Source organism: Caretta caretta, chromosome 1 (assembly GCF_965140235.1).
Source record: "Caretta caretta isolate rCarCar2 chromosome 1, rCarCar1.hap1, whole genome shotgun sequence".
Classification (NCBI taxonomy): Eukaryota; Metazoa; Chordata; order Testudines; family Cheloniidae; genus Caretta; species Caretta caretta.
The window spans coordinates 180,594,225-180,617,250 of record NC_134206.1 but is presented as its reverse complement, the minus strand read 5'-3'; the positions used below and the strand labels follow the sequence as shown (position 1 = coordinate 180,617,250).

General features: G+C 42.5%; 1 protein-coding gene across 4 annotated transcripts in view; it reads left to right on the top strand.

The window, feature by feature from the left end:
- Positions 1-23,026, top strand: part of ROBO1 (roundabout guidance receptor 1) — a 1,030,664-nt gene that overhangs the window by 538,872 nt on the left and 468,766 nt on the right. The window contains exon 1 of one of the 4 annotated variants that reach the window (XM_075117738.1): positions 22,235-22,325. The exons of the other annotated variants lie outside the window; for them this stretch is intronic. Within the exon in view, the coding sequence (XP_074973839.1) occupies positions 22,250-22,325 (76 nt within the window). The 5' untranslated portion in view covers positions 22,235-22,249. Of the gene's footprint in view, positions 1-22,234; positions 22,326-23,026 lie in introns of those variants that run through there. 4 annotated transcript variants of the gene reach the window in all.

The window sequence follows — 23,026 nt, the reverse complement described above, 5'->3', positions numbered from 1 at the left end:
ATAAGCAAATTGATCCCACTGAGGACTGTAAATTCAATCAGCATATAATGAGTACTGTATTTAACATATTCAGTGTATCAAACTGTTTAGTATTCACACAGTATAGTTTTCCTATTTTTTTAAACTGCAAAATATGCTTATTTTCTGCATATTACCTTCTTCTGAATATACTGATACTGTCTAAGGAAACATGTTGGCAGGTGAATACTCTCCATGAGGGGAGAAAATATGTCCCTTTGGCCATCAGCAGAATTATGGCTTTGTTGCATTGCATCTCACATTTGACTTGGTCTCTCCCACCCCTTTTGCATCCTTTCACTGGCTTCCTCAATGTACACTGCATCCAGAGCTTGTCCTTGCATGACTTTGTCCCTCCCTACTTATCTCCCCCTTTTTGTTTTCATGCTGCTCCCTCATCCCATGTGCTCTGCCAAATATGCTATCCTTTACATGTTTGTTCACTTCTCTCACAAATATCTCTTTCTATACATGGAGTTTCCTTCCTGAATTAGTCTGCATTCAGATCCCTCCCGATTAGAACCACTTCTGACTGTCTACTACAAGAAAATAACTAGCTGCATATGGCAAAGATTTGGGTACTTGAGGACTAGACTGACTAATTTTCAAGTTACCTGGAGGTATCTCTCTAAAGAGATCACAACATACAAGTTACTATGCTTTCCTGAATACAGCTCCAGGTAACTTAAAGATAAAGTTTCTGGTTCCCATCATTCATGCTTCTATTGATTTCCCTCTATTCCTTCTCCCATCATTGTTCAAAAATACTGGATTGTAACACCACTGAAAAAAATCACTTAGGAGAAGCAGGCTAATTCTAAAGAGGAAATCTTTTGATTTGGCAAAAATGCCTTCTAGTAAGCCCTACATGAGGAGGGAAATGCAGACAAAATAGACAGGATATGTTAGTGAGATTTAAACAAAATGATATTTACAGAGTGAGGTGATAAACCTTTAAAGCTAAAGAGTACCATACAGTGTGCCCTAACACCCTGGAGAGATGGGGGAGGAGGGAAGATAGACATCATCCATTTTATTACTTTACACCTTTTCTTTTGCATTAGAAAAGAAAACTGTGAATTCTCAGTGCTTGTCAAAGATGTCAGTCTGAAGCACTAGAGACTGAATTCCTGTGTTTAACTACAAAGCAGATATAGCACAGGCAGCCATAATACTAGCTTCCCCACATCCTTCCCTACTCAACCATCTGTGATGGTGGATAGAGAACAGCCATGGAGTTGAGATCCACAGTGGAGAAGCTGCCCTCTAGTCACGCACTGCTCGCTGCACCAGTTCCACCACCAAGGGGCCCTCCACACCTACCGATGAGGGGACAGAATTTGCTCATCATTGGACAATGTTTCTCCATAAAAAGGCTACCTTCATGTAATTTGATATGTGTAGTGTAGTTTCAGTTGTCTGATGATAATTCATAGGGTTCTGGGACATATACTGTACTGTAGTATGATTTATAAATCTGCTGTAAAACATGCTGCTAGAATGATACTTCTCCCATGAAGGCAGCTGGGGTAGAGGGCTACTGCTGTTTCATGGCTGTATTAATGTCTGTGAAACGGTTCCCCAGCTGCTTCACAGCTTCTGAACAAAGCTGAAGGAGAAAGAAGGTGGATTCCTTCCTGGATCCATCCACAAAGATACTGAATGGGAGGACTTGCAACAAACTCCCTAATTCACAAAACTGAGTAATTCACAATGGGGCTCTCACTCATTCTGAATTAGTGAGGTTCCACTGGAGTTTAAAGTTTCCAGAAATTATGTATTTTGTATTACTGCATTGTATTGAATAGCTCTTGCTTTGCACACAAAGCTCACGTTGCCCATGGGATTGGAGTCCTAGCACTAATCTGTGGAGGCAGGGTTAACAATGTCAATAAAGCTAAGTTTGCTGGTGACTAGCCCTAAGAATATTATTTATTTATTGGTGGAAATGATAATACTTGTTTTGGCAACCACTGTTCATTTAATAGAACACAGATGCGTGAATGTAGCTGTGTTTACATTAGTACAGGGATCTCTGTAATTTATAACTACCAAGGGGCTCGCTCCATCCACAGAAGTCAGAGTAGGTTGGAGAATTTGGCTTCACATGCAGCCAAGCCACCGAAGCCTTTCTGTTCTGATGCACAGATTTGGGCTTGAGAGAGCCAAATAAAGAGGAGATTTCAAATAATGAATCTTCCTATCTCCACTTCCCCACTTTCTTGCCAGATACATGAGGATCCTAAACCAGCCGTCTGAGGCCAAGTAACTATTTTATGCCATAAATTACGTTGTAAATGTAGATGAATTTCCCTCTGCAAACCAAAGAACAGATTCCACTTTTCCACACTTGGAGTGTTCTCTCCTACTTTAAATACCCCAAATATATTAGCCTCTATGTCTGACCATCTTTCTGACTGAGAAGACACGGGGTCTGATCCTTCAGTCCAACTGAGCTATGATCAGAACGAGACCTAGGCAAGAGGGATAAAGGTGGCTGTGTGCCCCCTTTATACCCTGTGATTCTGGGACCATTTAAACCAAGTATAATTTAGAGTAGTCTCAGGGCCAATTTATTCCTAGCTGCCATGGCCTTCAAAGGGTCATTCTGGCAGCCAGGGAGCACAAGAGTCCTCCAGCCACATGTGCTTCCCCTCCACCAAGCACATGACACACCTGCTATATTGGCGGCTGCAAGTTCAGATGGCATAAGACTAGCTATACTGGATCTTTGCCATTTGAGGATTTTCTTACCCAAGTGAATCTTCAGCTGTTCATTTGCTCCATTTTGTCTACTTTGCACCCCCAGAGCATCACAAAGCAGACTTGTTTGGGGAACAATATCTAGTCCCTAGGCCAAGTTTGGAGCTCATCAGTGCTGCTTCCTATCCAGCTGGAGAAGTCACTCTTGGATAATACGAGATATTCCCTTGTTTAGAGGCTGACCATGCAGCTTTCTGCAACACTGTTAGCTCAGGCTTACCTGGGGAGTATTAGGGTTTGGCCCCTGGGCCAGCCTGGGTATTTTGTAAATTAGTATTGTATTCCATCAGAGGTGTGTGTGTGTTTTCATCCTTTTTCTCCAACCGCAATAGGCTTAAATAATTGTCTTTTTAGGTAAACGTATTATTGCTGATCTCAGGTGGTGCTTTGAATAGGCTGGAGTGGACCATTTGTCTGCTGTCATACACATTCCATAAAACACTAGGGAATGGTTGGCTTGAGCCTCCATGTAAGGACTGCAGGGGAAGAAGGGAAGTGTAGAGCAGTTGGCCAGGTTTTGAACTGCATGGAATTGCTGCCATGATTCCTGGGGTAAATCAAATCAGTTCACTTGACAGTACAGAAAATCTCTGAATGCTGAGCCATAATAAAAGAAATTTTACTTGACCAGAAATACAGGGAATTAGCAAAACAAAAATCCTCTAGAGAAAGGCTGAGTTGAATTTGCTCTATTGGCTTCTGGATCTCAGCATCTTCTGGGTTTATTTCTGACTAAATAAAACCCACTTGTCAGAGTCTGTAGAATACCAACTGTCGCCTTTCCCTTTTTCTACTCATCGTAATCTTGCTCACATGAGCCCTTTAACGTCGAATGGGTCAATATGAGGTGTGTATAGATGGTAGTGGATATGCAGTAAAAGGCATGCTGATATTTACATACTATAAATCTGGTTCTCTTCTAATACCAGTGTAGCTCTATTGTCTTCACCGAAGCTACGTATGATTTACCCCACTAAAAATGAGAGGAGACTTGAGACATATTGATGTAGGTGTTCACAATTATACCAAGCCAATTGGTAGCCCTTCCTGAAACACTCTGCACCCAAAGCATGTTAACAAAAAACATGATCAGCATTTTACTAAATTGGGTCATGAATCTAGCTCATGACCGATGGGTGTAAATGCAACCTCTCAGCATAAATTCTCATCTGCATGGCTATTTTCAAGAGGCACAAGCTGATATGAAAACAGATTTGTTGTATAGCAGAACATGCTTCAGAAGAAGTTAAGCCCATGAAGTTCATTTTAGCTAGAGAGGGCCCCAAAATACTATAAACAGGTTTAATTTAATGCTTCCAGATTAACTACAATATATATTTTTCATGGCTGTAATCTGATCGTCTTGTTTTTGTTTTGGTCAAATGAGTAAATATGTGTGAGATTCCTCATGAGACTGAAGGAGAGTGCATTCGCAAAAAGAGAACAGACAACTAGTGTGCTTTGAAACCTGCGGCTGTGCTGGAGCTTGAAGGACGTTTGATAGTCTGTTATTTATGGTTCATACATTATTTGATAAGAAGTGCTAATATGAAGAGATAAATGTACTGCTTATCCTAAGCTACTGCAGGAAAAAGCACACAACCTGCAGCTCTTGAACCTGTCCTCTTGCCCTGGCGCTCTCGTTAGCAGTTCAGCTGCAGCTGCAGTGCATTAATCTTTGAATTTTTTAAAACAACAATTGAGGAAAAACAGGAAGAAAGAGTGAGAGAGGGAGTGATAAGGAGAAAAGAAATGATGAACACACATACAGCCACACACATACACACAGATTGGGTGTTCAGTCTCCATTCCCATCACTATAGAAAGAATATCGTGAGACCTAGCAGAAAATGTGATTTTTGCTCATTGTGGCCTCATTATGCTACAGAATGCATGACCAGTAAGACTAAGTACAGTAAAATACTTTGTTAGGTAAAGGAAAGTCTTGTGCTTAGAGTATAGTACTTTCATATGTTAAGTTTTATCTTGTTCAGCAAGTCCCTCACTTCTTTGAGAAGTTTCTTGAATAGAGTTTTGTTGTCTCATTTAAGTGTTCCCATTAACAGTAACATGACAGTCAAACTATTGGGCCTATACTCTGTATTTGTATTATTGCATATGTTTTAATATCTCTGTCCCCACATTTACAATTTTGTATTTTTTATGCTTACCAAAGACTTTGCACAACACATAACAGAGAAAATGCCAGAATATTGAAAATATCCATCCTATTGTAGAAATACAGAAAGCAGCAGCCCTCATTTATCCTCAAACTAAGCATTAATAGTCTCTTCTCCTCTAACTTCCACCAGTTCACAGAGATATAACTCTGCTACATCTGAATTTACCCCTAAGTATTAATATATACTGACCTTTTTTAACATACTTTCACCAGTAGTAGTCCTTAATTAAAGTGTAGTATATTTTTTAAAGTCAGCAAGAACATACAGGTTTCTGTCTGAACTGTATATTAAGAGGAGAAAACCCAGAAATCCCACAGTTCATTAAAGATGCATCAGGCTTTATTATTATTCAACAAAATCAGTGAAGAGGCCATCCTCCGCACTGTGAGAGAAGCTAGACTCTTATAAAACAAGCCAAAGAATTAGTTCCTTCTCCAAAGAGTGACATGAAACCCTAGCCATGGTAGCTGTAAAAACAGTTAAAGGTCTTCTTTGTGCTCATTAGCACCACTGTGCTAGCTTTCTGTGTTGGCAGCTTTTGGTTTTGCCGATGTAGTCCCAAAGAAAGTTGTTACCAGCCTATATTCTCCAGTTCACAGGCTCTCAAAAAGGACACATTAAAACAGTTAGAATCCCCTGGGCAAATGAGGAGATTAAGTAGCCTTCTCCTTCAACAGTAGCCCCAAGCAGACAAAGCTTGGTATTGTGTATTCAGTACACTATCTCTTTCTAGGACTGAAATTTACTATTGTCCTCCCAGCTTCTAGTTTACAAAGTGTTTGGGGGGCTTTGAGTAACGGTTCACTGGCACCACCATTGACAGCCATCTGAGTGTGGGAACTTTTTTTAAAAAAGGACATGATGCCCCCAAAATGATTGGCCTATTATATCAGTCCTTAAGCAGACGCCAGTGGCAATATTTTAGTGTGGGGGTTACGTCTGAGTTTTCCTGGAGTCTCGTCTTTCAAAGGAATACAAATTCAGACAGGGAAAGCAAACATGTATTACTTGTTTCCTAGCATATCAGTCATTTTAGTTTTTTAACAATTGCACTATACCACTGAAGAGAACATCATACAAAGAACACCACTCACCTTTGAGCTTCAGACGCTTTAAAGGGGTTTTTTAAACCAATTTTTGTGCTAGGCTGTGTTGAAGGATGTAGGTTGTCCAGAGATTTCATATGTACTTCCCTTCATTTATGCGATAGATTTGAAGCTGATTGTTGCAATCCTCCATTTAAGAATTTGTTGTATTGTTCTGTGAATGAGCACCAATTTCCCTCCTCTAAAACAAGAGATTATCAGTCTGTGATGAAAAAAAAGCAGTATATCAACTGTAAATGTGTAGGTGTGTGTGGCTCTCCCACACTGTCTTCTCTCAGGGAAGCCACACCTCTTTGCTACACCCACTTCTGAAACAACAAGCTAAGTACATGGGGAAATTAGCAGTCTCCGACCCCCCCAAACCGTAGGCAGGGTAGGGCCATGAATAGTTCAGGGGCCCAGGTCCTCCACCAGGGCGGGGCACCCACACAGCCGAAGGCTTTAACCCTTAGGCAGAGTAGTTGTGAGTGGTTCAGGGCGCCGAGGCCCTCAGCCAGGGTGTGGGCCCCAGCAAGCAGTCTAGGATTCCGGCAGGGGGTTGAGCGCCCAACACACTCTATGGGGCTTAGGCAAGGGGTGAGCACCAACTATAGTCTATGGCGCTCTAAGGAGCGCCGGCCTCCTAGCCTAAGGAGGGGAGTACTGCCACCCCAGGGCTGGGGTGGCAGGGAGGACGTGGGCCCATCCACCTCCATTGCGTCCCAGCCCAGGGCCCTAACAGCAGCAGAGTGGTCTGCCACTGGGTCAGGGGAGAATCCACCCGCAAGATGCTGACCATGTCTACAGCGGCACCACAGACGGACGGTAGTCTGGTTCCCCTGAGCTGCTTCCTATACTCCCCCTCGGATGTACCTGCATCCAAGAGTCGTCCTCTGTTTCCCTGGGGTACAGTGAAAGCCGTAGTTCCAGCAACTCTTCAGTGTCGGGTGTGTCAGGCAGTCCTGGTACCTGAGCAGGCTCCTTGGGACAGCCGAAGTCTTCTGTGGGTTCCAGCTCCAGCAGCAGGCTGGAAGCGTCTGCCTCCCTCGGCAGCTCCTCCTCAGTTCAGCTGCAGGGCCCACCTCTTATACTTCCTGTTCCGCTTCTGGCGTGGCGGCCTAGGCCTTTCAGGTTCCACCCACCAGGGGATGTCTGGCTCTCCCTCGCTGTCAGTCTCTGGGGGAGGCCACGCCACTTTGCTATACACCTCCCCGCCCCCAAACCCAGCTCTCGGTCTCCCGGTCCACTTCCCCCAGCCACGACAACGCATCTGTGTTGGCGTGCTCCTTGCTGGCTTGATGTTGTATGGGAAAGGCGAATGGCTGCAAGGCTAGATACCATTGTCATTGAAGGTGCCCAAACTGGCTGCACGTGAAGCAGGGGCCGATGTTGGTGGACGCTGCTTGGGTCCCGGGTACCGATGAGGGTTCTGGAGGGCTTGGCAGTAAGGGTTTCCTTCCCCTGCCACGGCCCAGGGTGGGGATGGGATTTCCGTGGGCAGGGCAGGGCAGGGCAGGCCTGAGGGCTAGGGCTGGGTCTGTCTCTGTGTGGTAGGCTAGAATTAGCGGTGGCTCGCAGGAAAGCAGGCAGGGCTGGGCGAGTGGGGGCCTGAGCCGTTGTGGCGGCCCTGGGTGGCACTGGGCTCTCTGCAGCCAGGAAGTCTTCCATCAGGCGTACCGTTGCACTACCGTTGGTGGTGAGGTGATGCCACATTACCCATGTCCTCCCCAAAGGGGGAAGGATACATAGGAACTGCCCTGTAATGTTCTGTTCAGCTTCCTCTGTGGCGTAGCATCGCTCCAGTTACGGCCACCGCCAGCATGTGTCTCTCAGTTCCTGGGCCGTGATTTGGGTTCAAGCCCCCAATGGGTAGGTTTTTCCCCAAAACAGACATCAGAAGGTTTTGGGGGTAATGTCCAATGTGCCTAGGATTGCTGCCTTTACAGCCTGATAATCATGTGCCTCCTCATTAGAGAGGGCGCAATACACGGCGTAGGGTGCCCCTGTTAGATAAGGGACCAGCACAGTGGCCCACTGAGTCAGGTCCCAGCCTGCAGCCGAGGCGACACACTCAAACATAATTAAGAACGCTTCTGGATCGTCCTCAGATCCTACTTTCATGATGTGGAGTAGCATCGAAGGGGTTACTGTCACTACTGGGCCTCCAGTGGTGGGACTGGAGAGGCTGGGCAGTAAAGTGGCCAGTTGCTGAGCATATTGCCCCTGTTGCTACTGCTGCTGGGCCCCCAGCTCCTGTATAAGCTGCTGCTGCTTGGCTCTCAGGGTTTGTAGCAGTTGCTGTTGCTGCTGCTGCTGGAGCTGGGCAGCTTGCTCTTGTTTTTGACTTTCGGCCCACCATTTCACCAGCTTGTTGAGATCCATGGCTGCCTCTGCTAGTGGTGGGTCGACAATGAATGCAGTCCCCCTTTCTGTCAGAGGGTGGGCCTTTCCCATGTTCTCCACGTGTAAACGTGTAAGTGGGTGTGGCTCTCCCTCACTGTCATCTTTGAGGGAGGCCACACGCCTTTGCTACACCTGCTCCTGAAACCTCAGGCTAAGTAAATGGGGAAATTAGCAGTCTCTGATCGCAACCTGTAGGACAATATTAGCATGAGAACAAATAGTACAAATTGGCCAGGAACAAATTCACTCTGGAAAATGGAAAAGGTTCCCAACCATCACAGAGTTGAGGTTCTTCTTCAAGTGTTTGCTCATGTCCATTCCATGCTAGGCATGTACAGTTGCCGGAGATTTTTCCCTCAGTGGTATTCACTGGGGTTGTCTCTACTGCCTTCTGGAGTCGCGCACATAGGGGGCGTCTCTGGCCCAGCACCCTCTCAATTTTCCTTTTTACCATCCGTGATGGTTGCTGGAACGATCCTTCTTGCTGTGGCAAGGCTTCTTCCCCAGTTGTTTGGACTCTTCTCTGTTCATAGTTATTATAGTTAGTGTACATAGTTCTTATACGTAGTGTTAGTGTACACAGTAGTGTGAATAGTTAGCCCCTGTCGTCTAAAGGACTCTTCACCCCAGGGGCTAGGCATGCCCTGATTCCCAGGTTTCAAGCCATGTGCATCTTGCAGTAAACCTGTGCCAGTGAGTGACCTGCAAGCCAGCTGCTTAAAGTGTCTGGGGGAAACCCAAGTAAAGGACAACTGCCAGATCTGCAGAGACTTCAGACCTCGCACTAAAAAGTCAGGAGCATTTGGCTGAAGGGCATCCTCATGGAGACCACCCTCAGACCTGTATCAGAGCTGAGCCATTCTAAATCGACACCAAGCACTTTGACACCCGTGCAAAACGCTCCCCTGGCACCATGCTCTTCCTGGCACCATTCTCCATCTCCAGTGCTGAGGAAGAAGCACAGGAAGCCGTGCACTGAGAGAGGGCACTCACTGGCACAGAGGAAGGATAACTGGGGAGAGACCATTACAGTGAGACCTGTGTTGGGCCACTCTTCCTCCCTGAGCCAGAGATGGCACCGTTGACTCTGCCTAAGATGCTGAGTCCAGTGCGGAACCCTCTACTGACCCCTGGAAGCTGCCGCGGTGCCAGCGGTCTGACGGTCCCTTCAATCCCAGAAGCTTTCCAAGTGGCGAAGGACATCTTCTCTCTCCTGTTCCTGACTACTCCAAGGGGGCACCCCCCAGCCAAGGCAATTGGAAGCAGAAGGGAACAGGGAGAGTTGGGCTCCTTCCCAGCACTGGCACCCCTGGCTCCCTCTAGGTATAAGCCTACCATGATCCTGGCATTGTGGTCATTGACTCATCACCAGACCCTGGAACCCCAGCACTGCATGGAGGCAGAAGTGGGTACAGTTCCACCATGGTCCCCAAGAGACTCCTCTTCAGAGCCTGAAGGAGAATCTTTTGCTCCACCCAGGGCACATCACCGGTACCCAGCCTATGCACCACCAGACTCCAGTACCAAGTGCGCCCCCCCATCCAACCTTCCTACTAAAGGTTGTGCCACAATTCCACAACAACGAGACAACAACTGTCTTCTTCCCAAAGCCTCACAAAACCTCTGAGTAATGTTGACTTCGTAGACCCTCGCCTTTTATATTAAGAGAACTAAAACCTTCTGCCAGTCTGTGCAGCTCTTTTTAGCAAGAGTGGAAAGGATGAGAAGGCTACCCATATCAACCTAAAGAATCTCGTTCTGGATAACCACTTGTATCTGAGCTTGCTATGAGCAGATAAACCTTCCGCCTCTGGCCATTGTGACCTCTCATTCCAGAAGAGCCCAGGCTTTGGCAGCAGCGTTCCTCACCCACATACCAATCCAGGATAGATACAGAGCCACAACCTGGTCATCAGTTCATACCTTCATGTCCCACTATGCCATTACCCAACAGGCCCGTGACGATGGCAGTTTTGGGAGAGCGCTGCTGCAGTCAGCACATCCATGGATTCCGAGCCCACCTCTACGTGTACTGCTTGGGAGTCACCTAGCATGGAATGGACATGAGCGAGCACTCGAAGAAATAAAAACAGTTACTAACCTTTCATAGCTGTTGTTCTTTGAGACGTGTTGCTCATGTCCATTCCATGATCCATTCTCCTACCTCTCTGTCAAGAGTTACTGGCAAGAAGGAACTGAGAGTGTGCAGGGCTGGCAGCACCCCTTATACTGGTGCAAATGTGTGCAATTCCAGAGGTTGCTAGAGTCAGCCCAAGGGATACCACTAAGGGAAAAATCTCCAGCAACAGTGCACACAGTGCGCACACATCTAGCATGGAATGGACAGGAGCAACACATCTCAAAGAACAACAGTTACAAAAGTTTAGTAACTGTTTTTTTCTGGAACAGCCTCCCAACAGGAGTTGTGGGCGCAAACAACTTAATTAGTTTTGAGACAAGAGCTGGCCAAATGTATGAGTAAGATTGCATGATGGGTTTGTTTGTATTGGTGAGGGGCAGGGATTGAGAGCCCTGGGGGTTCCTTCTAGTTTTTGTTTTATGTTCCCTATGCTCAGTCAGGATTCTTCCTTCCTCTCCAGTGTATTCTGGCTTTTTTGTGATTTTTTTTTGTCTCTTTGGTCTGAAGCATCAGACATGACCACAACTGGAGACAGGACACTGGACAGGGGTAGGCCAGTGCTCTGAGGTGTCACCAAGTATTCTCTCTCTCTTATGCTTAGCTGGCTGGTTCTAGCTCTCATGCTCTGGGTTTAACTGATTCCCATATGTAGGGTCAGGGAGGATTTTTCCCCCGGGCCATATTGGCAATGACTTATGGAGGAGGCTCACTTTCCTTTGCAGCATAGTGTTCAGGTCACTTGCTAGGATTATCTGGGTATATCTCACTTAATTGTGAGGGCATTGGTGCACTTTGGTCCTCAGGCATTGGTGCACTTTGGTCCCTCCTATGCTCTGCCTATGGACCACATTGGTTTAGCCTTCTGTGGCCTGTAATATTTTGGCTTAATTTTGGTTGTTGGGTTTAGTATGTGGGTGCTGAGTGGGAGGTCACACTAGATGATATGGTAGTCCTTTGTGGCCTTAAATTCTCTTACTCCCATTGACTTCAGTGGGCTCTGTTGGGATCAGAATCCAGAGAGGGCCTAGAATGTGAGGTGAGTAGATCTGAGGGAGAGATCCTCGAAGTAGCCAAACTTGGGAAGAATGCTTCAGATGGACTTAGTGTTTCATTCTGAGTGCCTTTTGTGCACCAAGCCAAACTCCAGAAAAACTGTGTGGATTGTGTTTGGAGCTGCATGGGGAAAGCGGGCACATTAGTCCTTACATGTAAAATAAGTTTCTGTGAACTACTGTGATCTCCACAGTCATTCACTAGGTTCATATGTAGGGTGAGGGAGGAGAGATTTGTGAGATCCTAGTACTTTAGGAATAATTTTGTACATTACATTCTAGACATGGATTGCTTTTGGAGATACTGAAGCTGATGGTTGCTGAGGAAGGATTTGTCTAGTGTTTAGAGCTAGGTGTCTTGAAGGTCTGAATTCCAGGTGTGCCCCAGACTTCCTGTGTGACCCTGAGAAGTTACTTCACCTCTCCCAACCTGTTTTTCCATAAGATAATAACAGCAGGGCTGTTGTGAAGCTTAAAATAATTTTTGTAAAGTGCTTAGCATGGCCTGAAACCATGTTATCCTGGGAAACAACGAGAAATTGAAGCTCCATCAAAGCAGACGGGCTGCATTGCCCTCTTATGGCCTCCCTCACATTAGGCATCACTGCTTCTAAAGGAGCCATGCTGCCAAAAGAGTGTATGGAGTAGGTATTAATACTGCTGGTGGTTCTGCTGACACTATTCCTGCTAGGAACATGAAGTGTAAAGTCACTATTCCTTGCCTCCCTCCAGTTTGCCACAGATTCCCAAATGCTGTGGTATTTGGAGGAAAAATAGTACATTACTACTGAGAATACACTGGAGAGCATGAACTGGCTGTATGCTTTGGGGGAGGACGAACTCAAAGTAGTCATTTTAAGGCAGGTGGTGGTATTGTGGACACAAGTAAAACCACCAAATGAATGCTTACTCTAGTATGTTTTGAATGACTTAAGACTTTCCAGGCATCCAACCATTATGTTCCCTGTCTTTCCAAATTTTTAGACTGTAAAACCTGCATATACTCTTGCCTATTGCTCAGTTTTAAGCAAACTATGATTTCTAAATAAGTGTTTACTCTCCAGAGGGTTATTTATCTATAAATATGTTAGGAAAAAATGTCTTGGTCCTGTCTGTTGACATCCCCTCTTCTTTTATACATGTTGCTTTGAGGGAATATTCATTTATAGGCTCATGAATAAAAGCTTAAAACTAGCATTAGTTAAGGGGAAAAAATGTCACCTCTGATCTTGAAACTAATTGCTTTGTATGAGCCCTGCTTAATTTGCATAAATTTCCTCTGCATGATGTCGTCTTTCACTTTAAAGAAAATAAAAAATCCTTTCAATATTGAAAGGAGTTTAAAAATAAGATTTCAACCAATTATAGGAGAGATACAGTGAAAATTAGAGATTTTCTGCAATGCACAGTGAGGGCTGGTGTTCAGAAAGAAACATTGTACCTGGTATTACACCTTGATTAATTGAGCATGGTCTCTGTCTTATCCCATTCACCTTGGCAAAAGTGTATTCTGTGGCACCTCACCTACCCTAAGCAATAAGTAGAGAAAATAATCTGAGTGGACAGTCTGCATTATAGTCTGCTCTTCTTACCCTGTTATCTCGTCCATATAAGCCTCTCTCATTACGGCTGCATTCACTACACTGACCCTACAGCTGAGAAAGTAACCTCCACCAAGACTGCAACAACATAAGACATTTATACTAGATTTACTTTGCCTTGTACATATAGCATTGCCCACCATCCAATGGAAAATGCCAAAACTTCTCATTTGCATATGAATCAATCTATGGCCTTGCAGTAATACTTAGCAATTCCATAGCACTTTTCATCTTAAAATTACTATAGATGTATTAACTCGCTAATATCTGACTGCATATATGTGGGATAGGGAACAAAATATACAACTTTCACTTCAAAAATCTCCCACAGGGCTTTACTACTTGAGTTGAAAAGAGATCAGCATTTGCTACCAGTAGTAATAAGATACGTCTGTGTGCTCTTTCTAGAGCAATCCACTATAAGATGATATAGTTAAACCCTCTTAAGTGCTGATTGTATCCCACAGAGAGTGGGGATAGTCAATTACACATGCCAGTTCCGTTTACTGTCTAGTGAAGATGCTCTTCTAGCTAGCTAAGAAAAGGCCTTGGTTTTGGCAATGAGCTCTGTTCCCAATGCTACATATTTGTAATTAGATGAGGACCATGGTGTCAATATGACTGCTACAATGGAAACATTACACTTGTTTTCCTGAAGGCTCATAAGCAGCTGAGTATTACTCTGCAGTTATCCTAGATTTCACTGGTCCAACGGGCAAATAGTGTCTCTTTTACACCTGGTTCCTTCCATTTTGAGCATTACACTCTGTGGTCGCATAGCCATGAATGAGAACCTCATTTGTTTTGCCTCATTCGTAGGCAGAAACAAGGTATTGAAGAATGTGTATTTTAAAAAAAGACACTTATGGAAAATATTTATACACAAAAATGTTGGTGGGTATGAAAATTACAATATATTGTTGTATATAATGGTGTTAAGAGAGCTCTGATTAGAGCATATGACTGAAAGGTAGGAACTCTTTAGCTGTAACCCCAGTTCTGAAACTGACTCCCTCTTTGGCTACTAAGATTAAATGGTTTACTTTGTCTTGGTAAACCATTTAATATCTGCTACAATCTCCCTTTCTGTAAAATGCATCACTGGAATGTTGTGAAGGTGGATTAGTGAATAGTTGAAAAGCATTATGTAAGTTCAAAGTATTACTATTAAATTTTGAAATACAAGCATCGTGATTTAAACATTAGTCTACCAAAATGAGAGAGAAATTTCATTGGTTTAAATCTGACTTGGTGTTTCTGTCCAGATGTCATATCGTCTGTCAAATGCGTTACAGACATTAGAATTTACCTTGGATGCAATGAAGAAATGATGATCTTCCAGGTGTTTCCTTGCCCTGGATAGGACGTTTTGCTGGCTCTGTAAAACAGCTGGGCCAAAAAGGGTTAATATGTCTGGGATTTCATTATACACATATCTGGGATTTCATTATACATTAGCTGGAATGAAAGCTTCAAGTGAAAAGGTGACGTTCACTGGCAGCCACTCAGCAGATGGATACATCTGCATATGCAAACATGTATTCTGTGAATGTCCGGATCTCACTGAAAATATTGGCACTGAGAACATTATATGGATTTAAGACAATTCTTGCAAGTTATCACTCCTATTCAAAGTTGTTTTACAATTTGGAAGAAGGATAATCTTGCTCACACAAATTTCATGTCATCTGACCAATACAAAGAAATTTCAGAGACAACCAGCATCTCTCAGCTCGAAGAAACTCGTGTGTGTGTGTGTGTATATATATATATATAATATATATTCATTTTGTACTCTTTTCAAATTAAAGACTGAAGGGTACAGACTCTTTTTACTGTTTAAGACTATGTATGAGCAAACAACAGAAAACAGAAAAGACAGTTAATTATCCATACAACAAGTGAGAAATGGTTTCTTCAGTAATTCTAGCTTTTTTACACTGTATGTATCTCAGTGAGGTAACAATTATGCAGCTATACCTTGGTGGGGAGGTTTATTTGTTTGCTTTTTGTTTTTTTAGTTTTTGTTTTTCTATTGCATGATACCTACTATATGCCATAAATTCAACCAAAATTGATATCATGTAACCTAACTCACATCCTGGAGCTGAAAAGCATCTGTGTGAGATGGTGTCACTATGCTGGGACACATGCATGATGGTGTGATAAGCATACAACAAGTCATTTGTTAAGCCAGTGCTTACCCCCAAGGAATTTATAGTCTAAATGACAAAGATGCACCTGGTGACCAAGAGTTTCTGGTAATTTACAACAAATGATTTTTCTTTGCATCCACTCTTCGCCCCCTATCTTTCAGTCTCCCTTTTATAATGAGGTGGAGGATTGGCTGATGTGGAATTTGTGAGTCTTTAAGAGCAATTTCATTGAGGGGAGGAGTGACGGATTGGAACTGGGATTTTTTTTTTTTTACAAGATGGGCAGCATAGAAGGAAATATAATGACAGTAATGAGAGGAGATAATGTTGATACTTCTCTTGTTAAAGGCCCAGCCTTTGTGAGGTAGTGAACACACAACTCCCATTAAAATAAATGAGGGCAGACTTGTTCAGCACCTCCCATAATAGGGCCTTAACTATTGAGTTCAGGAGGAATATTGTTGGCTGCTAAGAGCTGTAATGCATTTTTCAGTCGCATCCCCAATGGTGCAGATTTCTGATGAGCTGTAGCTAACATTTCTGTCATAAAACTGGAATGAGAACTCAGGGCAAGCTGTTGCTAAAGATTCGCTGCAGACACTTCCCAGTTCTTAAAAACCCTCATGAGCTTCTATTGAGAGGACCAATTATTTAGCTTGATGGCATCCAGTCTTCATGTGAAGTCTTGTTTCAGCTCCCTGATGTTATTAGGTTTCTCAGTGTTAGTCCAATGCTACTAAGATTTTCTCACTTGTTATAGCTAGTCTAATGCTCTTCACTTCTCATTAGTGCATCCTTGTCACATTTCACCAGCCTGTCCATACACCCGTCCCTCCGGTACTTGTGGCATCTTAGAGACTAACAAATTTAAGGTGCCACAAGTCCTCCTTTTCTTTTTGCGGATACAGACGTACATGGCTGCTACTCTGAAACCTGTCCCTCCAGCGTATTCCATCCTAGTTGTCTGCTGCAGTGTCCCTTTGCCTGAGTAATTTCTTTTCCTGGGAGGAGTTGTGCTTCATGTGGTGCTATTTCTGTTTTATCTTTTTTCCAGATGGCATACCTTGAAACGTCAACTCTGGCACAATTTGTTTTCTCCAAGATCTCCTTGCCAATAGTATTTGTTGGGGGAGTGGAGGGGGAGCACTGTCTGCATGGGAGATACCTACTGTAGTTTTTATACTGAATTAAAATATAGTGATTGATTTGCTCTTTCCTGGAATACTTTTTAAATTACCCATGCTTACTATACAATTTGTTAGAATATTCTCATTTACTCTGATTGACTGGCATTCTATCTTCAGGCAGAAATTAAAGTTTGCAAACCAGAGGAGTCAGTATTGAGACTTACCAGAACTGCAGCTGAGCATACTGGCTGTCTATTTCTCCTGAATTTCCCTAGGTTTAATTAAGGCAACATTGGGTTCATGAAGGGGAAAGAAAATGTTTACAGCTAAATGTTAATATTTCCTAATTGCCGTTTGACCCAACAACTTTTGATCTTCTGTGCCTGTACTAATGCTGAAATCCCCTCGGATAATGGAACACGTTTTAACATGACATCATAGATCCCAATGCTGCAATTTCTGCCAACTGGACCTATGAAGAGTTATATTGAAAGCAGGTAGGTTAAGCACAGGCACAAGAGCCCACCTGTGCCAAATCACTTCAGAATGGGGGCTTAGTTTCTACGGTTTAATACAAAATACATAGATTCCATTACATTTAGTTGCTGTGGCACTGCAGGTGGTGGTATGTTGAGAAATGATGAAAGTTGTCCAGGTGCACTATAGCTATTATTTTTGTTATAGTTTCCAAACTGTTTCAGAAACTCATTAACATACCTTCAAACACAATTACAAATAATTTATCTGAACAGCACATCACTTAACATTCCATTTATAATGATCAAAGACACACGATATATGTCTTAACATAAAAGAACAGAACTCTTAAATCATTTTAAATATAGCATCTGTTTTCTTATGAGATTAAATCTAACTTTTGTGTGATATCCATATCGTGTGTGTCTAATAATTACAGAAAGTAATGAAATATGTTGAAATTGTTTCAAAGAAGAAATAGAAAGATTGTAAAAAATATAACTGAAAATATACACAACCGATAACAGAAACCCCATCCTCATCAAAGAAGGCATGCAATCTGCGCAGAATTTCTGCATAGAAATCTCTGAATGCAAAGAGATACGGCCTGCTAACACATCAGCCTGTGCATCACATCCCCAAGGGTATGGCATGGATTAGGGCCAGTGGTTAAAATAGATGAAGACAAGAGGAGGAGTTTTCAATGTTATTAATCATGTTTATTATGGTAGTGCCTAGGGATGATCCAAGATCAGTGCTCCATTGTGCTAGGCATTGTACAAATATATCAGACAGTCCCACATCAGCCAGAGAAAAGGGGGAACTCTCCCTCTGCTTTTAGCAGAGGAGAGGCTTGCACTTCCCCCTTCTCATCACTTTAACTCCTGCTTTCAAGTATGTATAAATTACTAGTTGGTTAATGTGCATGTGCACAACTGAGGAAGAATCCAGTGCGTGATTTTGAAGAAGCATGTTTAAAACAATGATAAACTGTTTTTTCCCCCCAAAAAAGGGTTAAAATGGAGAGGTATACTTCCAAACAAGAACACCAGGTCTATTAATATCACCCCTATTCACTGGCCCTATGGCATTATTCCTTGACTCGTCTAGATCAAAAGTTACAGTGGAAATTTTTATTGAAAGAATGACTAACACTGTCATGTTCTCTGTATTCTTTGATACATGTATGGAAAAAAAGGTGGTGTGATTGAGACTGTGCATTACTTAGAAGGAATGAGCTGTAAAATTCTACCAGATAGAAACCAACTATCCAGAATGCAAGAACTGGTGTAAGGCGAAATTAATGATTTAACTTCATTCCAAATTTCTAATGAATGAGGATGTCCAGAAGCTGGCCACACCTGTAGCATCTAGAAGATACTCCATGAACTTGCATTCCCTTTGGGTTGATAAATGCCCCAGCGGCTTCCCAGTATTGAATAACTGATATATGCATCCCGTTTTTAGATAACAACTTGGTTCATAGCAAGGCAATCAGCATGCAGAAGAGATAAAGAAAGTTTTTAAATGTTTGTGAGAAATTAAAAACAAATTATTATGTTGAACCTCTTTCCAAGAGAGAAATCTGATATCTATGAAGATTAATATGAAATCAAGTGTAATGAGCTAACAACTATTCAGAATATGAAGTGAAAAAGACCAGAAATTGTCTAAGGGATACAGAAGCTAATGGGTTTCCCAAGGTACTACTGTATGCTCATTCAGGACTTTTCTTGTCTTGTTAAATGACTTTTCTTTATATGACTTTTCAAATACATTTAATGCACAGGGAAAGAGGCCTACGTAAGGCAAAAGGAAATTTTACCACTTATCTCAAACTCAGAAAGTCCACTGGACTGAAAGCATATATAAAGCATATATAAAGCAGGTTTTGGTGAAACTGATGGATAATTTATCTACCACTATCCATAACGGTGTATTCCCAGTTGGCCAGCTATTTCTTTTGCTCATTTACACTTTGACCGAAGGGCGAGGGGCAATATTTTATCAGTGTCAAGGAAATTCATTGTCAGCAGAACTGGTCAAACATTTTGATGGCAGAATTCTGCCATCCGAAGATCAAAATGTTTCATGGGACTATGTCCATTATAATTAAAGTTTTATATGGTAAAAAAAGATGAAATTTTCATTTCAGTAGTGTCATTTGAATGTATATCATATTTAATATAATAGAAAAGCTACAAAGAAATTAACTGAAAAGCCACTATCAAAATGAAATATGTCAATGGTCCTGAATCTAATTTTTAGGGACTTTTCATGTAACAATTTTTTAAAAATTGGCTTTTTGTTTCCAATCAAGCAATTTTATGTTTAAATATCACAATTTTCCACAGAACATAAATTTCAGTTCTTGAACAAATCTATTTGTGAGTAATAGGCTTTGAGTCCAAACCCTTCACCTCCCGCCAAGCAGAAAAGAACTATTATTCACATTCAGAAAAGCTTTAATTCCTGACTTTGAAATGGGCTATTACTTAACAGTTCAGAGACTACTTGCAATATGCTGCATGCTACACCATTCTACAGTGACAGCAACCCACTTATATAAATCATGCATGTAGCAAAAACGAAAGCCACAGGATATCAGTGATAAAGAACTTCCCCCATGCGACTTCTAAATATATGTTACAGTGCATCCAAAAATATTGAGGGGATACTTTCTAGATGAATCTAAGATTTTTGTTCCTTGGTTTAAAGATGAATAAAACATTAAGGCCATGGTTTTTAGAATCATCTCAACTTCACATTTAATTTTCTGTCTGCAAATTCATTGTAGAAAAAATAATTGTGGAAGCATTTTATAGCACCTAAATGCCCAACTACCTGATTGTGACTGTCTGATTAGGCTATCAGCTGGATCTGCAGTTATTTTTGCCCCGTTATTTCTGAGCACAGAAATGGAGAGGAGCCACTTCTGAACATCAGCACCTAAATTATTTTTCCCTACTTTTAATTAAGGTTTTGGAAAATAAAGCTGTAGGGCTTGTTAACCCTAGAAACGAAGGTTGGGCAAACTCATTTTGCCTAACTTCTAACCTACTCAAGGCCCCTTTGTATTTTACAAATTTAGCTGTGGCAGGAGATCTGGTTACAACAGTTGTTCCTCAGCACAAATCCAATCTGCACTGTGGACAACATTTGCCATCTTTTTCACTGTAGCTCAGAGTCATTCTGAAGTTTCACACATATCTGCATTCATGTAGTCACTTTTTTTAAATTAGAAATATTTTTTGTTTGTTTTTCATTTTCTTCATTCTCCTCCATTTTACATCCTAGTTTTTCTACTGGATTTCTTCTTCCCTACTGCTTTTGTCACAGTGTCCAGTAAGCAGAATGTGAACTCAGTTTTATTTGACTTCGAGTTGAACTTTCAAACACAATCTTTGGTCCTTTCTACTGAATAAATTCAACCTGATATCATTAAAGCTCAGCTCCATTTTGCAGAATGAAAAAAAGAGTCATTGGAAAAAGTCAGATGTAAAAGGTAACAGAGTGGGCAGAGTGCAGAGGAATCTGGGATTAAGGTGAGGAAGGGGAAAGAAAAAATTAAATGAAAAATAAAACATGTATATTTACCATTTGTGCCAATCTGGATGCTGGTGGTGATATGTTCCATTCTAATTCTAGAACAGAGCGCTGAATTCCATATAGTAAGAAAAACAAGGATTTGTTTTAATAATGATAAATGGATTCATCCTGGGAATAAAATGTGTGTTGATATTTCAGTGAAAGAAAGGATTAGGGATTCTAATTAGTTTTTTATACCCAAATTATAGTTTAAGAGGTTTGAAAACCCTCAAAATCTTTGAGGTGGTCTCATCACTACTGGTAATGTAGAATATGGTTTTGTGATCTATAGCTCCTTATCTACTTGACGGTGAACTCAGTATAGCAAAAGACCATATATACTGAAAGAAATTCTGCTATCCTTTCTTCTTTCATGCATCAACAGAACAGAAGAGTGATAAACATATTGCATGTAACATTCTAACATCAAAATTGTATATTGAAAAAAAAATTGTGCATGCACCCATTTATTTAGATGTCAAGCTCGGAGAAGGCCCAGTTTTGGTTTATGGAGGTAATGAAAACATTGTGAGAGGAAGTTCATAGTAATGACTCCCTATGATCCTTGTAGTAGCTTCAGTTTTTGGTGAATTTGTACAAATATTGTTAATAATAGAGCTAGCTGGGAATTTGCTCCCAGTGTTTTGACAGAAAATATGGTTTCCACAAAGTCAACCTTTTCCTTGTGAAAATGCCAGTTTTGCCAAAATTACTTGATTTTTCCTAACAGAAATGTCTTAGGTCACTTCGCCCCAAATCTAAATGTTTTATATGGGGTGAATCTGACACAAATCTGTGATCACCCCTCTAGCTGAGCTGCTTTAGGGCATCCTGGGAGATAATATCCTGCTGGAGAGCCTGGCCAATATGGGAGAACGGATGCATGAGGTACCCAAACTACAACTCTCATGGGGCACTGTGGGAGGTCAATGGACACAGATTAATGTCAAACATTCTAAAACCAAACTTTTTGACATTCCCAATTTGAAATTTTTTGTTTCTTGTGAAGTTTTGATATTTTGACTTTTTATCCCAAATCATTCCAAAAAACAAAGTTGAAATATCAGAATTTCCTGCAGGATGGAAATTCCATTTTTGATCAACTCTACCTGACATTGCAGTCAAATTAGTTTCCGTTTCCATAGATCTACCAATCTCCTCTGCTTGAGGTGTAAGCTTCCTGTACTATTCAGGTCATCTGAGTTCCACTGAAAGGTGAATGAATGCCTGTAGCGGATATTCTGTATCACTTAGATGTGCTGCAGGAGCATAGCTTCAGAAACACACTCTCCTGTGTAGCTCTCATTCTGTTGCGCACCACTGCTTTCCCTTGTCTCACTTTCCAGGAAAGTAGCTTGTTGAGGCAGCTGTTGTCTCATCCTGTGAATTACTTTGGTCCCACTGGAAGCCAGTTTCTTAGTAGATGGATGTTGCCTCCCAATTCAATGGTTGTGGAGATTGGGGGGCGGGGTGGGGGGTCAGAGAGGGCCCAGGTCTGTGGGGTCGTTGGCCTCCCTATGTGGTTGGGATGATTCTGTCCTGTGTGAGAATGCTCCTGATCCTGCATCCCCTTGCATTCAGGTCCTGCTGCAAGTAGAAGCAATATGCGTGACCCCACTCTGGGCTCTTGGCCTGTCAGGTCGTCTTGGACCTGGCATGATGATGACAGTGACAGCAACAGTAAAATCTGGGCCCTGCCAGCGTGGGCGAGTTGCTCCCTGCACTATCGATGGTAGGTGCCAAACCTGAGCGTCACTGTAACCCCATGCACCAGCTTGAATCACCATTCATTCAAATTTGGCCCAGCCCTCCCCCTGTCATGACCGAGGTGTAGCTGAGCCAAACCTGAGTGGTGCTGTGAGCTGGTACATGGTGTCACAACAGCACTCATTGAAATCTGATCTGGAATCATACCTGCCTGACAGAGGGGTGGTTTGGCTGAATTTGAGTGAGTGACATTGTGTGCCGTGTCAGAGCATTGTTCAGGTTTGACCTGGCCTGATTTGTGTGGGTGCAATTGCACCCATGGACCACAGCTAAAGCTGCCCTGGTTTCTCACCTCACTCCTCTTATACTTGCATGCCCCCCCTCATTTGCTTCAACAGCTGCATCTGCTTGCATCCTGGCTCTAGTAATATGGGCCATATTCTGCAGTCCCTGATTTCAGTGGGAGCTGTGCCTGAGTAAAGACTGCAAGATTTGGCCTAGCAAGAGGCTGGGTGGCAGTAGAAATCACTGTAAAGAAGGGAGCAGAGGTGTACCATGTGACCAACAAGAGCTTTGTGGACTACTAGTGGCCTATGGACCACACTTTACATATGTCAGGTTTAGAAAACTATGGCTTCTCAAGAAAAGTAATGATCTTGGAAAACTTTCCACCAGGGCATACACTAATATTCTGTATAAGGAAAGCCAATTACAACAGAATAAGCT